The 15,685-nt window shown below is 35.2% G+C and overlaps 1 protein-coding gene across 5 annotated transcripts in view; it reads left to right on the forward strand.

Annotated features, from left to right (window-relative positions):
• Positions 1-15,685, forward strand: part of COL11A1 (collagen type XI alpha 1 chain) — a 163,957-nt gene that overhangs the window by 1,963 nt on the left and 146,309 nt on the right. For all 5 annotated transcript variants that reach the window (XM_050900518.1, XM_050900522.1, XM_050900521.1 and 2 more), the window contains exon 2: positions 15,187-15,354. In XM_050900518.1, coding sequence (XP_050756475.1) covers positions 15,187-15,354 — 168 coding nt within the window. The remainder of the gene's footprint in view (positions 1-15,186; positions 15,355-15,685) is intronic.

Here is a 15,685-nt window from a genome sequence, read left to right on the forward strand (position 1 = left end):
AATACTGTCCACAAAGGAATGGTAGATTTCTTATGCCACTTTTCATGTGACCATTCACAGTAGAACTGACTTAATTAAGTAGGATTTATGTAGATTATCTTTACATAATGGATTGGATGCAAATGAAAAGTTAAAAGAAAATCTAAACCCAAGCAGCCCAGGAAAAATCAACAGAAGTTATCTGGTACTTACTGAAATATATTCAGCAACATTAGGCAGACTAATTTGTTTTTAGTAACTATTAAAAATTAAAAAGCTATATTAAAAATCTTTTCCTCTAGTCTTCTGTATAAAGGACATTTCAGAAACCTAAAACTACAGGCTTCTTGTGTTTGTAGAAGTATTCTGAAAAGAACTTAGTTCTTGAACTTTTCTGAAATACAGTATGCCATTTGCTTAGAAACTACAGGGAGCTGTGTGTTTAGGGCTTGATCTGTTATTGAAGTCAGTAAGAGTTTTTCCATTGACTACAGAGGGAGTAGAATTTGACCTAATTTCCCTAACAGAGTACAAGGGAGATACTTCTGAATAGTCTTTTATGTATTCTAATCTTATTTAAAGTAGTTAAAAGATAAAATAGGACATAATGATTCACATTTAAAAGTAGGAGAAGGAAAATACCGAGGAACAAAATAAAATAGCATACTACAGCAGGTAAACAATATGACTAAATGAAAATGCTGGGTAACATATGAATCATTGCCCTTATAAACTCTGTTAAATTAAATCCTATATTCTTCAATTGTCTTTTCATAAACTAGCCCTATGTAAAGAAAATTACATGGTGTATTCATATAAAGTGTTAATCATATAGCAGTGACTTCTTTTTAAGACAACAGAATCCATTCCATGTAGAGAAACCTCAAAAGATTCCTAAAATTCTTGACTTTTTTTCAAGTTTCTTTATTTAACACAAAAAAGAAAGGGAAGTATGAGGTGTCTTTCATAGTACCAAGAAAGGGAGTGTGAAGATCTGATTGGGCTCTTGAGTTATTTCTTCTTTAGACAGAAAAAGTTACAGAAGTGAGAAACAACTGAATGGGAAAACTAGTGATTCATATTTGGTCAGCTCAGTGCCCACCAGCTCTTAAGCAGCTCTTTTTAGAAAATATTTTTGCTTTATGGCTTGGCTAAAGTAAACAAAATTCAGTATTTTAAAAGACATCCTTTGATTTCCTTTCCCCTTCCTCACCTTTAATACTAAATCTGTTGGTAATGTGTTTGGAATGAATAAACTCATTTAGTCGAAATGGCATGGCTTCAACACTATAAATTTTTTGTAAGGGCCTGGCATCAATGCAGTATTGTGATGCTGATTTAAATTTCATGGGCAAGAAATGAAAAATCAGTCTTTTTATTATTTATAAGCTTTTTCAAGCAAATGGAAATCCAGCTCTTAATCTGAGTGCAAAAAGATTTAAGAATCCTTACTGAAAATGAGGCTATGAAGCTATATATAGAAAATATACTTTGGACCTTCTGTGTAAGTGACAAGCTGATTTGTTTCTAATATAGAATAGATACTTCTTACTTTCATCTTGGGAAATACAAAGGTTCCTTGTGCTTCCCACACACAGGCTTGGAAACTAGTGGGAGTTCTAGGTGCAGAAGGAATGCAGAACTGGGCCCACTAGTGATGGCAAAAGGAGAGTTTTCTTTGTGGATGCACACTTAACACTGTTACTTATTTGTAATTGCTTAGTAAGTTACACTGGGAAGATATGGATCTGTTTCTTGAATGAAAACTGTTTGATGTATCCGGCTAGTCTAAACCTGTACAAAAAGGTGTTTTAAACTAGAAAAGTATGAATCTCTTCTCAGAACTGTTAGTGATGTAAAGCACTTTTGATTTTAACTGATCAATTCACTTTTAAGGTTGAAAAAGAATATAAACATTTTCATTGTTCCTTTATTTTACAGTGCAATAGTCTTGTGTGTTAATTTTAGTTTGACAAAATGCCATTAACCTTCAGAAACAGAGAAGGTACAGGGGTTTCTCACATAAATATTCACAAAGTGAGCGAAAGTGATTAAATCAAAGGGCAATTTCCCTAGATTCAGCTAGTGGTCCTAGCTGAAGTTTTTGTGAGTCCCAGGGATCAGCAGGTGAAATGGTCCAGTCTTCCCAGTATCATGCAAGAGAGACCTGGATGTATATGTCTCTTTTGCTATGTAATTTAGATTTTTTAAATTGTTTCTAAGGTAAAATAATTATTTCAACTTCAGCAGCAGACATCTGACACAGAAAAATGGCTGGTATGTGTTGTAGATTCTCTAGAGCGTGAATCTTTGCATTTAATTTAGAAGGAGACTTCACAAGGATCCCAGAAAGGACTATTCAGGCTGCAGGAAACTACATCTTTTTACTCGCTCTGCAGAAAAGAAGTTTCTCAACTTCAGTTTTGTATATATCTTAACAAATCTAACTGTATATAAGTACATATAGAATACCCACAAATATTCAGTGTTTTTGACTTGAAATAATCTCTGTGCCTAGCACCTATTATTGGAATGTCAGTAGAAAAAATAATCTTTGATATAAAACCTTTCCTGGTGCTATGGTGTTTTCTGATCACTAAAAAAAAAAATTGTTGGTAAAATTGGTGTCTGTAGCAGTTGTAAAATGTAGGAAAGTTGTTGTCATACTCAGTTTTACAATTGTCTTGCCCAAAGGTATTTGGTCTCCTCCAAATAGGGCCCTTAATTCTAACAAGGTTGCAGCATAATTAAAGAACCATGACATTACTACTGAAGTGAAGTTATACCTAAAACACATTGGAGCAATTATGTCTCTCCCGGATTTGTTTTGTACAGTGGTGAACAGTAGGGTTTCCATCTGCCAGCAAGATTAAGAAGTTGCTTTTCTTTTCTCTGTAGAGCTCTCTGCTTCTTTTCAGAAGAAATCCAGCATTGGTTAATTTACCGTTGTTCTGAGTATTTGTTGATAATAGGGGGGAATAAATTAAGCAGAGCTTGGGAGAAATCTCTAATGTTCTAAGAATGTAAAGTCTCATGCAGTGATAAAGATTTGCCCTCTGGATGGACACAATAGAGAGCAGTGGCTTAAAAGGAATTAGGTGAACACACATGCCTGTTGCAAGGGCTTATAACTGTACTACTCAGTATTAAATACCAAGTTTACAGACTGTAAATGTAAGGATTAATTGTTGACCCTGTTATTACAATAGTAGTAGAATCTGGCAGAACTTAAATTCTTCTTAGCACATTATCACACATAAGGGGTTGTAAAAACCTTTGTAAATTCTAGGTCTGGGACTTCACTATGTCAAAGTGTTAATGCATACAGTATGTGAAATAGAAGTTATTTGGCAGAGCTGATATTATGGAAGCAAAGTGTTTGCTGCAAAGCAAATTGAAAGAAGTATTATAAAATATGATTAAAAAAAACTAAGATCCTGATCCTCCTATGAATAATGTCACTGGCAGCTAAGCTTTGTCTATAATACAAATTAACTTAGTTATGAGTCAAATTACGGTCACATTGTTAAAGTATTACTGTGGTCTGTTCTACCTACTCTGTCCCTTACCTGTGTATTTACTCAAATTATCATAGTAATCTGATAGGTTATCAAACATTCATAGTTTATAAAAAAATGAAATCCAAGATTTTACAACCTTGCTGTCTGCTTAAGTGGAATTCCTGCTGATATCAGTAGGATACAGAATTGGGTCTGATGTCCTTGCATTGCTCTCAAAAGGGAGATAATACCTTTGACATCAGTGAAAGTATGGTGAAAGTTTTTAGCTGTATGATTTAGAAAATTCATTTAGTTGTTTCTCTATCAAATTAAATAAGGTTACTTTCAATGGCACCATTTGTAAATCTTGTCCTTAGCTGTGTTTTGCTTTTTCCCTATGATTATAGCTGAAAAATGTCCAAATGTTCCACATTTGAAAACTTCCATTTATTAGAAGATATTTTTGAAGTCTATTGGGATTATTTCTGAATAAATACCTTGATCGACAAAGCTTTTAAGTGGGCTCAATTTCTTTCACGTTTAATTGCTGAGGGAACACCTTGTCTCTTCCTGTAGCAGTGACCATTTTTAGACTGTGTCTTTTTTTGATTTGGTAATAGAAACAGGATACTCCAAGAATTTAATACTTGTTTTGCTGATTTTCACAGTTGGAAGTACTGTCTCCACTGTCTGTACAAAAAGAACTTTTTGAATCTTTAGCAGAGGCCTCAACATAGTTAGACACTTGGACTGCAGTTCTGATATAATCTGCTGTGGTGTAAAACAGGAATAACTCCACAGAAGTATTGAGACAGATGTTAAAATATTGTAAACTGATGGATCAATACAGGTCTGCACCAGATGATGGACTATCCCAATCTTTTGTGGGTAACAAGTGAAACATTTTATGGAATCAGGATCAGGTCTTTAGTGCTTGATTGTAGTCAATGTTGCTGAACAAGTGATGAAAGTACAACCTATCAAGTCTCAAAGAAGGTTTTAAGTAATAAAAAGACACATTTTGTGGCAAAATATATAAAGCAAATATGAAATGTCAGTCTCAAAATCTAGGTTACACTCCAGAATTGTGCAATGTAACAAAAACCAGAAATAACTTATTCCTATTTTTTTCTGAATGTTTCCAGTAAATAAATAAGCCCGCAAGCTAACCTTATTAAAGATCTGAGTGTGTAGTTGTATAGAGGCAGGTTTTCCACTGGTTTCAATATGGGATTTAAGTGTTTTTTTGGTGGTTTTTTTTCTTTTTTACTGTATGAGTGTTAGAGATTGCTCTTTAGAAAGAGATCTAGTTAGTAGTTGGTGAGTATTGAAAATGCATCCCATATATGCATAAACTGTCTTTATTGTCTTTGAAATACTATTTTGTGTTTAGTAGATTTTGCAGCATAGGAAGTCAATGAAAAATTTCTAAATAACTGGTGTGGAAACAGAAGTGGCCAGTTCTGAGCAGTTTCACACAAGCCCTCTGTTGGTGAAATAGTCAATCATAGGCCATTTAAAGCATTCCTGTACGCATCTGGATAATTTCTAGTTCTTGTAATCATTAAATATGAAAGCACTGCAATAGCACCTTCTTCTAAAAATGTCACCAGCCAAGATCCCAATTACATAATTCATCTAAAAGCTAACATGTAGGAAAATTTTTAACAGGTAAAACAACCTTGAAGTATGTCTCTAGAAATATATACATGGGCAATATATATTCCATTCATCTCATAAATTTATATTTAGGTACCTAGAAAAAAACCAGCTTGATTTTCAGGAGCACTATATAATTACTTTAGGCAGATTAATTGGTTTCATTTTTGTACCTGGAAGATGCTCTGTAACTCAGTTTTGCAGCCCGCAAAACAGAGAGTTCATATTATCCAGTTCTGTAAAGTCCTTTGGTTGACATCTGTGAAAAGTATTGGAACCTTCACAGGGGACACTGCAGAACTGATGCTTTTGATGCTTGCTCCCAGAAGAGTCTGCTGTTACATGTCTGGGCTCTCAGCAGAGAGTTGGGAGGCAGGCGATTCTCAGACTGCCAATCCCAAAAGCCTATGAGGAAGTGAAGATCTGTCCAGAGCTAGCCAGTAGGAAATGCTAAGGACAGAAGAGTGTCTGATCCTTTTCTGGTGCTTAGACACCTATGGCAGAACTGCAGGGAATCATTGCTTGGGATACAGAGACCAGAGCCTGCAGTGGGAAGGTAACAGAGTCCTTTCTAAGAACTGGGAAGCTCTATGAAGCATTTTGGGCATAACACGCTTTTGAATTCCTGCTCTTGGATGTTTACTCCTGTATTAATGCTTAACAGATGAAGAACACAGTAAATTAGTAAGTACAGATAATAATAATTATATGTATCTCTGTTTTTAAAAGATACCCATCATACCTGCCCACAATAAGTAAAAGTGTATACGAGTAAAAATAAGAACAAAAATATTTCTACCACATTAGAAATAGCACAGATTTCTAGTAATAGATGGGTTTTGTATTGTATCCTAAAGGTCAACAAACTAACAGTTTAAAAAATCCAGATTCTAACACTGCTAGTAAAGACTTCCTTATTGATAATTTGGCAAAGTGGCAACATTTATTACTCTTTCTGCTCTAGGAAACTTACGTCTAGCTGGTAAACTAAACTGCTTGCTAATTGTTGATAGAATCAGAAACTGGACTAATAATCTGGGAGAAAGAATGTAAGGAGGGGAAAAATTATCAGGTTTCACAGCAGGAGAACTGCTGAAACAGCTTGACAAATGGTAGCTAAAATAAAACTATGTAGAAGAGTTTTGACACAATCTGTATTTAAGACTGTTTTTAAAAGAAAAACATTTCTCCCTTTTTCTGGTCTGACGGCACTGTTCTGAGAGGTCAACAGCAGAAATTGAAGACTAGTTACCCCTTCATATGAGTTCTTCTTGTTCATGAAAATATTTTCACCTCTTACATTCATTAAGCCTTGGACCGTCTAATGAGTGTCAGTTAGAAACCTTCATTATAGTTTTTATCTTTACCCACCTATAGAATACATGGAGAGTCCTTAGAATGAGCACTTATGAAGATTGAAAATTTTAAGAAAAGTAAATAAACTAAATAACTGTAGGCTATTATGCCTTTAATAGGTAGCATAGTTTCAAAAAACTGTGGAGCAGCCAGTACCTTCTATTTAAGTTCCTAAATATATACCTAGAAATCTAACCATAGGTAGGCTATTTTGAAAGTCTTGTCCACAAATATAAGGAATCCCTTCATCAGTACCCACCAAATACACATATTTTAGCCTACCAGGCTATAATAGCTTCTACTCTTTAAATGATCTGTCACAGTGAAATAAAACTGGACTAAACTTTAAAAAACCACTCCATTTAGAACTGAAGATTAATGTTTCAACACTCTTACGTTTTAGTTTTGCCGTGGTTCCATTGGAACAGATTACTGGCAGAATGAAACGTATTTCCATGGAAAAATATGAAGTAAAATAATAGTAATTTAGAAACATTACTCTTCCTGAATTTCTCAGATAATTCTTTTTACTGGGGCAATTTAAGCTCTTTTCTACTCCAGGGTTGTATCTCACCAATTAAGAGTTATTGATTGTAACTCTTACAGGCTATTTGTGCAGTCATCACTGATAAATTTTCACTTTCACATTTGTCAAAAGAATGGCATTGCTGAAGAATTATGATAACTCAAAGTTATCTGTTTATTATATCTGAAAAATATATAATACTGTTTATTATAAAAATACTGTTTACTATATCTGAAAAAGGAAAAGCCACAGTTGCCAAAGTTATTGACAGTATAGCAAACAGTTGCACACTCAGTTTGCTAGGGTATATCTGTAAAGTAAAGAATGCTGGTTCTTTTTTTCCCTTGAGTTTTGTTATTATTTGCATTTTAAGTATGTCCCCCAGCACGCAATCTGGGACCATCTTGTAAATTATGTAGGTGAACATAGCCTTTAAATAGGGAAGGATCATTGTGCCTGAGCTCTCTCATAAAATTAAGAGACGAAGATCCAGGAGTTACCAGACCAAAATCTAAATACAATATGATTTCAACTTCTATGCCTTATTAGACATTTGAACAGAAAGAAAAATGTTTTAGTCTAAATGAGTCAACCTCTGAACAGTTTCCTATGGGAATGAATTTTGTTGCCAGAAGTTGCCACCACAGTCACTTTCCTGTCAGTCCTGGAGAGTTTCACTTTGAGGCCTGACAGTGAAGTCCTGCCTTATGAAAATGCAGACGATTGTTTCCTCTGTATACTCTATCTTCAATAAAAGTCTGTCTTGAACCGTTTGGTCCTTAGTCACCAGCACCTTTAACTGCAGTTAAAAATGGTTTGGGTACAGTTCATAGAAAGAAAACAGGTGTCAAGTTTGGTATAGCCTATCTAAAAAGGTTCAGGACTATATTCATTTCTCACTGCAGCTTCTAAGTGGCTTGCAGCATGTTCTGTGTAGAATAGAAGAAAACTCAAAGTATGGGACCTTCTAGATAAGGACAGTTGTCCATTCTGACCTCCTTGGTTATCTCTTAAGGAGTAATCAAATTCAGTCAAAAGAACTCTCAATTTAATGAATAATATCTTTTTGATCTGCATGTATTCCAAGTCTACTGAGGACCACTGCATGCATCTGTGATAGGATCACTCTAGATGTTTGACCTCTTAAGATCTGAGTAAGACATGAAATACTGAGTGAGATCCACAGTAGTGGGGAATTGCAGCCACTCATGGAATTGACCCATAAACTGCTTCTCAATACAGCTTTATGTAGGAAAGGATGGTTAGAAACCTGTATAGGTGAAAAAGAATTTCTGAGGAAGCACTCACAAGTATGCGGAAAATTTTTTCTTCTGCAAATACAAAAATTTCTAGTAATAGAGTGTCCAGGCCATTTTCTATCAATGAAATGAATCCGACACAGAATTTGCCAATTGATTTGTGACAGCAACAGACTTAAATTACTAGTGAGATACTATGAGTGGAAGCTGATATGTATGCTAAGAAACAGGAGCTCAAGTGGTTCGTATGCTTAAGTGTAAAATTATTGACACATACACATTAGCTGTTTAGAGTGATACGGGACAGAACATTCTGCTTAAGTGAAACAATACAGCTCTATTTTCAGTGTGTGTTAATAGCCTAACATTTACATACCTAGCATTTACATTAATGTCACTCACTACGTTGATTTGAGTAAACCTATGTGATTTGAGTAAGCCTATATGGAGAACTTCTTTTGGTTTTGGATCATCGCTGCGGTTGGTCAGTAGCTAGAAAATTGTAAAAAAGCATCTGTTGTGAACCAAAACATTTTCATAAATTCCAGGTCATTAAAATAAAGATATTTAACCTTACAACGTGATTGTAGCTAGAAAGATAATATGTATCAATTTTACCCTTTTATCCAATTACACCCTACTGCTGTAATTCCAAAGATGACATTGCTGCCATTAGATGCACTGTTGATCCATCTTTTTTGTGTTCTGTACAGTTTGCCTTAGCAGGGTCAGATGGGCTTTATCACAATGCAGAATTTTAATGGTGGCTGCTGAAGCACAAACAAGAAATTTTATTGCCTATCACTACGATATTAGGTTTGCCATGATCTCAGTTACACATAGGATGCATATTTTATAAGATGTGTTCATATCTAAGAAGATGTGATTAAACACCATTCATTTAATTACCATCTGCATTTAAATAAATCCAGATGTTATGAACCAGACCTGACCATTCCAATGCAAATTTTCTTGCATCTGATACAACTTGCCCCTGTCTTGTAATGTATATCCTTTTACCTAGAGTTATGTAGTCACCTACAAGAAGCACTCCCATAGAGAGATGTGGAAACGCTAAGCATTTATACTGAAAACTGAGGCCATCCTTAAGACAAGGAGGCTTGATGTCACATATTGAATAAGTCATCAGCACAGACTGTGTGCCCAAAGGACTTCAGTTTCTGCGTTGTTGTACAGTTTCTCGGTTCCTCGTTTCTCTGATATCATAACCTGTATTGTTATGGTACCTGGGAACCTCCTCATGGACAGATTTCACCAAGAGAAAGGAGGAGCCATATTACGTAATAGATTCCAGCTCAAATGTATCAGGAAGTCAAAGTGAAGGAAGCAAGTCCTTTAATCTTGCAGTATAAGTGCTGTTTATATTTATGACATTATAACATATTGGAAATGAATCTGCTGTTTTCACCAGCTTCTACTTAACTCCAGAAGAAATCCCATTGAACAATGGCAGTAGTTGTTAGGAATAATGCAATATAGAGACATCAGAATTTGATCCATACGTGCAGTATCAGTATCAGTATTAACAGGAATGATATATCACAGATTTTATTTCAATTTAGAGATTGTGGAATGAAATGAAAGCTATGATATTTTTAACTGTGAATATATGATCAAAATATAGTCTAGATTTTTACAGAGGTTCTTTTTCAATCTATAATTGCATTCTATTTTTTAAAGATGTGGTTATTAATTCATTGAATAGAATGCATTGTCATAGCCTTTGAAATAAATGTATCATTATATATATAGGAAGTCTAGGCTTGAAAATACTAACCAAAATTGGAAGTCAATTTTTATATGCATTTTCCTCCTCTCCAAACAAACAGAAAACACATGAAGTAATGTAATTCACTCCTGATATTCTGTCCTGGCCTGGCAGTGTAAAAGTGTGATCTAGCATCCAGTTTGCAACTACTTAACTCCACTGAATCCTTTTAATTTCCAGCAGAGATATGCTGACAGAAGTTTATTTTTTCTTTCTTCTTTCTAGTTAACATGCTTTTACAGATATTTTAGTACCATTCAAAGTAGCTTAGAAGATTTTATATTTCTGTCAATCTGTCTTTTTTTTTTCCCTAAGGTTCCTATTTAGTTCCTATGGAAGAAAGCTAAAGGGAAAGCAAAGGAAGATAAAATATGGCTTTGGAGTTATATTTAATATGAAATGCTCTGGACCAAATGTTCTTATCCATACCACTATAAATATGGAAAGATCATTGAATGAATGGATGTACTTCAGTCATACCACAGTAACGAAGACCAGAATTTGGCTCTACAGTTTAAATATTGCAAGTTACAAGTTATTTCAGGTCTTGAGATGTTACACCACTGATTTTTTTTTCTGCTTTACCTTCGTCATTTTTGAAAACCAGGAACTTATGCTGGAGCTAAATGATTAACAGTTTGGTATCTTGAAAGATACTAGGACACTCAAGTTCCCATCTCACACCATTCTGTCTTCTAAAAAGGGATTTTTGAAGAATTCTCCTTTGCCATTCCAGAAATCCCAGCACTTTTAAACACTTCTCCTCTGGCTACTACTGTATAGTCTGTTAGTGGCAGTGAAAAGTTGCACGTGTCTCTGAACTTTTTTGAATCAAGGACATATGCTGTTGAACTTTGCACTATAATATTTAGTGAGAAGAATGATCCCCTGCAGTTGGTTCTCTATCAGTGGAAAAGTAGCACAGTGGAAACTTGCTCTTTGATCGCAGTCTGAAACTCAGGAGAGCTTAATCTGAAAAATGCAGGCTTGCCCTGATGAACACAGGCTTCTTTTCAAAGGGTTATCTTGTGGCTTTGTCTGGCTTGCCTGCAGGAGGTGGCCTTCAAGCAGCAGTGCAATGTGGCCATAAACATCAGCATGAAGGGACCCACTTTCAGGGTCTGGATCTTGTATTTTGTCAAATTTGCCATGGCAAACAGAGTTGAGTTTTCAAAGCTGATGTCTAAGTTTCATAAAGAGAAACAACTGCACCCCAGGAACTGGTGAACAGAGCTGTTTGCATGATGCTTATTTGTTGGTTATTTCCTTGCCATCTTAAATCTTAGCATCAAATTGGAAGGATGCAAAAGCATTGCATCATATATCATTAATCTGCAGTTTTCTTTACTTCTCTTATGAGAAAACTATCCAAGGAAATTAGACTAGAAGGTAAAATCATTTAGGCAAGCTGCTTTATGCACTGTGAGGAAGTTCTTGTGAGAGACCCTAGATCTGCCAATATGTGGGTTACATTAATGTTGCTCCATGAAAATACAAGCTGCAATCTTAATTTCTGGACCATGCAAACAGGCAAACTGCATGGCGTTAGCACTGGTGCTGTTTCTGGCTATTTCTTACCATTCCCAGAAATTTTGTGGGAGCAGAATGCTAGAGAAGAGGCAGTTTTCAGGAAGAGCTGAAGCTCCCAGGATACAGTGACATTGAGCACTGTAGAACCTACAGAAACTGGCAGAGAGAAACCACAGTTTCAGCTGATAGCTTCCAGACTATGCTCTTCCCTGACTCTGTGAGTTGTCTTCCTACCCTGGTCTTCTAAGCAGGCCAGTGTTGGCTGTGCGAGGACTTCTTGTCATCCTTTGTGCTTCAAACAGGTTACCTCTAACCAGTTAGGATCTAAGCGCTGCTGTTTTTCAAGAGCTGTTTATTTTTGACTGGATTCCTACATGTGTGTGCTCTGTGGCATATTGAGAGCAACTGTGTCTAGTGCTTTCTGTAGAGGCATTGAGCAGATCATCTGAACACGCACAGTGAGCTCATCAAGAATTTTGAGACTAATGTCATGGCAGCCTGGTCAGGGCTACTGAACACTTGCTCCAACTAGGTTGCCATAGTTCCAGAAAATGTAAAAAAATCCTGAAATTCACAGAGACAGAATTTCCACTAGCAAAAAGAGGGTGTTTCTGCAGAAACCCCAATATATGGTAGCCCTCTGCATGACACAGGAGAAGTGTAGGGGAGAAATGCTTTACAGTGAGCCCTGTTTTCAGCTGGGAGGTGGCAATAACAGCTGTGAGGAGACTTTGAGGCCTGCTACCTCCCAGATGAAATATAGGATTGGTTGCATCCTAATCTGGGCATTTGATGAGAGTCAAGCCCAGGTTAAATAATGACACACACAAAAATGTTGCAAAAACATTTATGAGGAAGAGGCACAAACTCAGTCTGTTTATTTCACAGACTGAAAGATATGTAGGTTTCTATCAAAAGCAAATTTTTGTAAAGAAACATATGAAATCTTATATATTCCTACCTGGTTTATCTAAAGACTTCTAAAGAACTTCTTTACTTTTTAACTATTGGTCAAAGTGGCTATCTGAAATATTTTATATAAATTAGGGAAGCAGTTTCTGTTACTTGTGATCTGTAAGCATTTAGTAAGTCAGTCATGTTATCTTTGGAGTTAGACTAATTACTTTTTTTGCATAAGTTGCTTCATATCACTTGTCATTTCTATGACAAGTTACATTTCTAGAAATCCTTGTAAACTGACTAGTGTTTTTGCTATTTACATTTTGTGAATCACAGTTTGCGGAAATAAATGTCATCTATGGACTATTAACAAAATGTTTGTTCTTATTATTTGGAATTTGTGGTTTGAAGATTGTTCTCTTCTATTATTATTCTGTTTCTTGTCTGGAAGTTTTTTAGCAGCAGAACTAGCGGGGAGTAATGAATAATCTTGTTTATGGGTGAATACTCTCCCAGTCAGCCAGGCAAAGAACAGCCATTATTCTAAAAAATAATGAAGAATCTGGTACAAATTATAGAAAAGAGCAAAGGAAAAAGGAATGTAGCAGTGGTTGACTTATACAGCAACTTGGAATTTTTACTAATATTTCCAGTAACTGGTTCTACATTACTTTACTGGTTCAAATTATTATAGGTACTGCAAAAATAGCCATTGGTTACCAGAAGAAAAGTGTGGCAGTTCCTTCTGTATGGTAGTAACTTTAGAATTGTGTGGAATACCTATAGAAAATACATTATATCCATTAAAATTATTTAGTTGGTAGTTAACAGAGAGGTAAGACTAATGTTTCAGAATTTGCACATTATTGAAACTTTTTTTGAGAATGTTTAAACATAATTTCTTGAATCTGCAGGATATGTAGATTTTAAGTAAATTCAGGTGTATACGGTACCATTCATTCAAAATGTATTAGCTTGCAACAAACATTGGCTCTTGGGTTTATATTTGATAACACGATCTGATGGAAAAGGGAAATGAGAAGTTGCATGATGTGAAAAAAAATTAAAGAAGCTCACAATGATTTTCTTGTGAATATATTTTAAGTAAGAAGAAGTTATGTGCATTCTAGGCTGACTGAGAAAATCTCAGATTTTGTTTTTAAAGAATATACTTTTGGTGTTATTCAAAGATAGGTTTAACCACAAAGTTCAGTTCTTCATATTTGGCAATGCCAGGAGATGAATAGGATGAGCTAGTTAAACTTAACTTTGTTTGCATCTGTTATTGATAGTGAATATACTAAAGTGAATTCTGAGATAGTGCAGTGACAAAAAAATAGTAACACTGCCTAGAAGTGTACAAATAGTAAGAAAAGAAGGTAGAGATGTTTCCATCAGCGACTGTAATTAGAATATCACTTTGCCTATGTTTTTACACTCTTTCACTTGTTGTTTGCAAATAGTTGTTCAAATAGTTGACTATTTACACACATCGAATTTTGGGCCTTAAGTTGATATTTGTTGACACATAAAATGAATAATAACAGAGAATAAATTAGCTATAGTTAGTGCCACAGTGCAGTTCAAAGACATGAAGAAGGATCAGATTTACCAAACGCATTTCTCAGCTTTAACAGTGAAAGTCATGTAAAACTTTGTCTTTCCAGATAAAGTGGTTATGAGTTTGCCAACATAAAAACTGCAGAATAGTCCCAGTGAAAAAATGGTCTATTGAAATTCTGTTTCCACTCAAAAAAATAAATTAGTGAAGCCATGATCTGTAGGGAGTATGAGAATGAACACCTTAATTTTTTCTAAGAGAAAAGATATGCAGTAGGCAAACTATGTTTTCTCACTGCCTCTGTTGAAGTGCTTGTCCATTCAGCACTTGGCCCTTTTGCCAACTTTTTTAGATTAAGGCTTTGTTGTTGGCTTTACATATATATATATATATGTATAAAAAAATATATATAAACAATTTTGTATCAATATCAGTGCAGTAGCAGCTCTGGATTTCAACTTTAAATTGTTAGGCACTGAGCATAAATGCAACCTGATTGTACTTGGGCTCTAAAGTACAAAACAAGTCCATTTGAATTTTAACTTGGAAATAATGCAAGACTGTGATTCAGTTCATTCACTCCTTGCGGGCAAAGCAGGTACATTTTTCTTTCTGTAACTGGATGAGAAATGAGATTAATTTCTTCCTTATCACTTTGTGCCTGAGAAAGCAGTCATATGTAATCAGAATATATTTTAATGTTAGCAACAGACAAGTTTCTGATAGCAGATTATTAGTAGCTGAATGCTTCTGCAACTTTTGTGCAAATTTTTAAATCAGTTCCACTTCTTAGAAATCACTCATTAAAAGAATGTATTGTAAGTTTCAATCACCAAGATTCTCTGCATTTGGGAAACACTGATTTTCAGTGTGTAGTCAAGTAGTTTGAAAATCTGATCATAACAATTACATTGGATGGGATGAACTCTTCTATATTTAAAAATTAATAATCCTGTTAAAGTAATAATCTGATGTAGGAGTAATCTGCAATAAATCAAAATAGGATGCAGCTACTGCTATGATTACACATACGCTTTTGCAATGAAATTAATATCCTTTTTAGAGGCTGCATACTGTAGAGATGCAAGATGAGTAATTCTTTTTGTTGTTTTTCTTTTCTTTGTCAGCTGAACCCGTTGATGTGCTAAAAGCATTAGAATTTCACAATTCACCAGAAGGAGTATCAAGAACAGCAGGATTTTGCACAAACAGAAGGGATTCAAAAGGATCAGATGTCGCCTACAGAGTTTCAAAAACTGCACAGCTGAGTGCCCCAACAAAGCAGCTGTACCCAGGTAAGATTGTCAGAAAGCTATTACTTTGGTAAATTATCTTACTGCCTGTGTTTTTATGGTATCTAAAGCACAGCATGTAGTCCATCATCAGTACCACAAAACAATTCTGTTATCCCTAGAGTTGGGCCTGCATATGAATGACAGGACGTGCTCTTTATCTACTGAATGAATCAGTTTTTATTGGCTTCAGTTATGAAGCTCTTCATCAAATTCTGTGTTGCTGTCAGAATTGGCCTGTAGGTCATATTACCTGTTCTTTCATGATGCTCTCTGATGGAAAGCTTATTTGGTGGCTTCGGCAAGTTTCCTCCAGTTTCAGTAGTCCATTTAA

The sequence above is a fragment of the Gymnogyps californianus genome, chromosome 8 (assembly GCF_018139145.2).
Source record: "Gymnogyps californianus isolate 813 chromosome 8, ASM1813914v2, whole genome shotgun sequence".
NCBI lineage: Eukaryota > Metazoa > Chordata > Aves > Accipitriformes > Cathartidae > Gymnogyps > Gymnogyps californianus.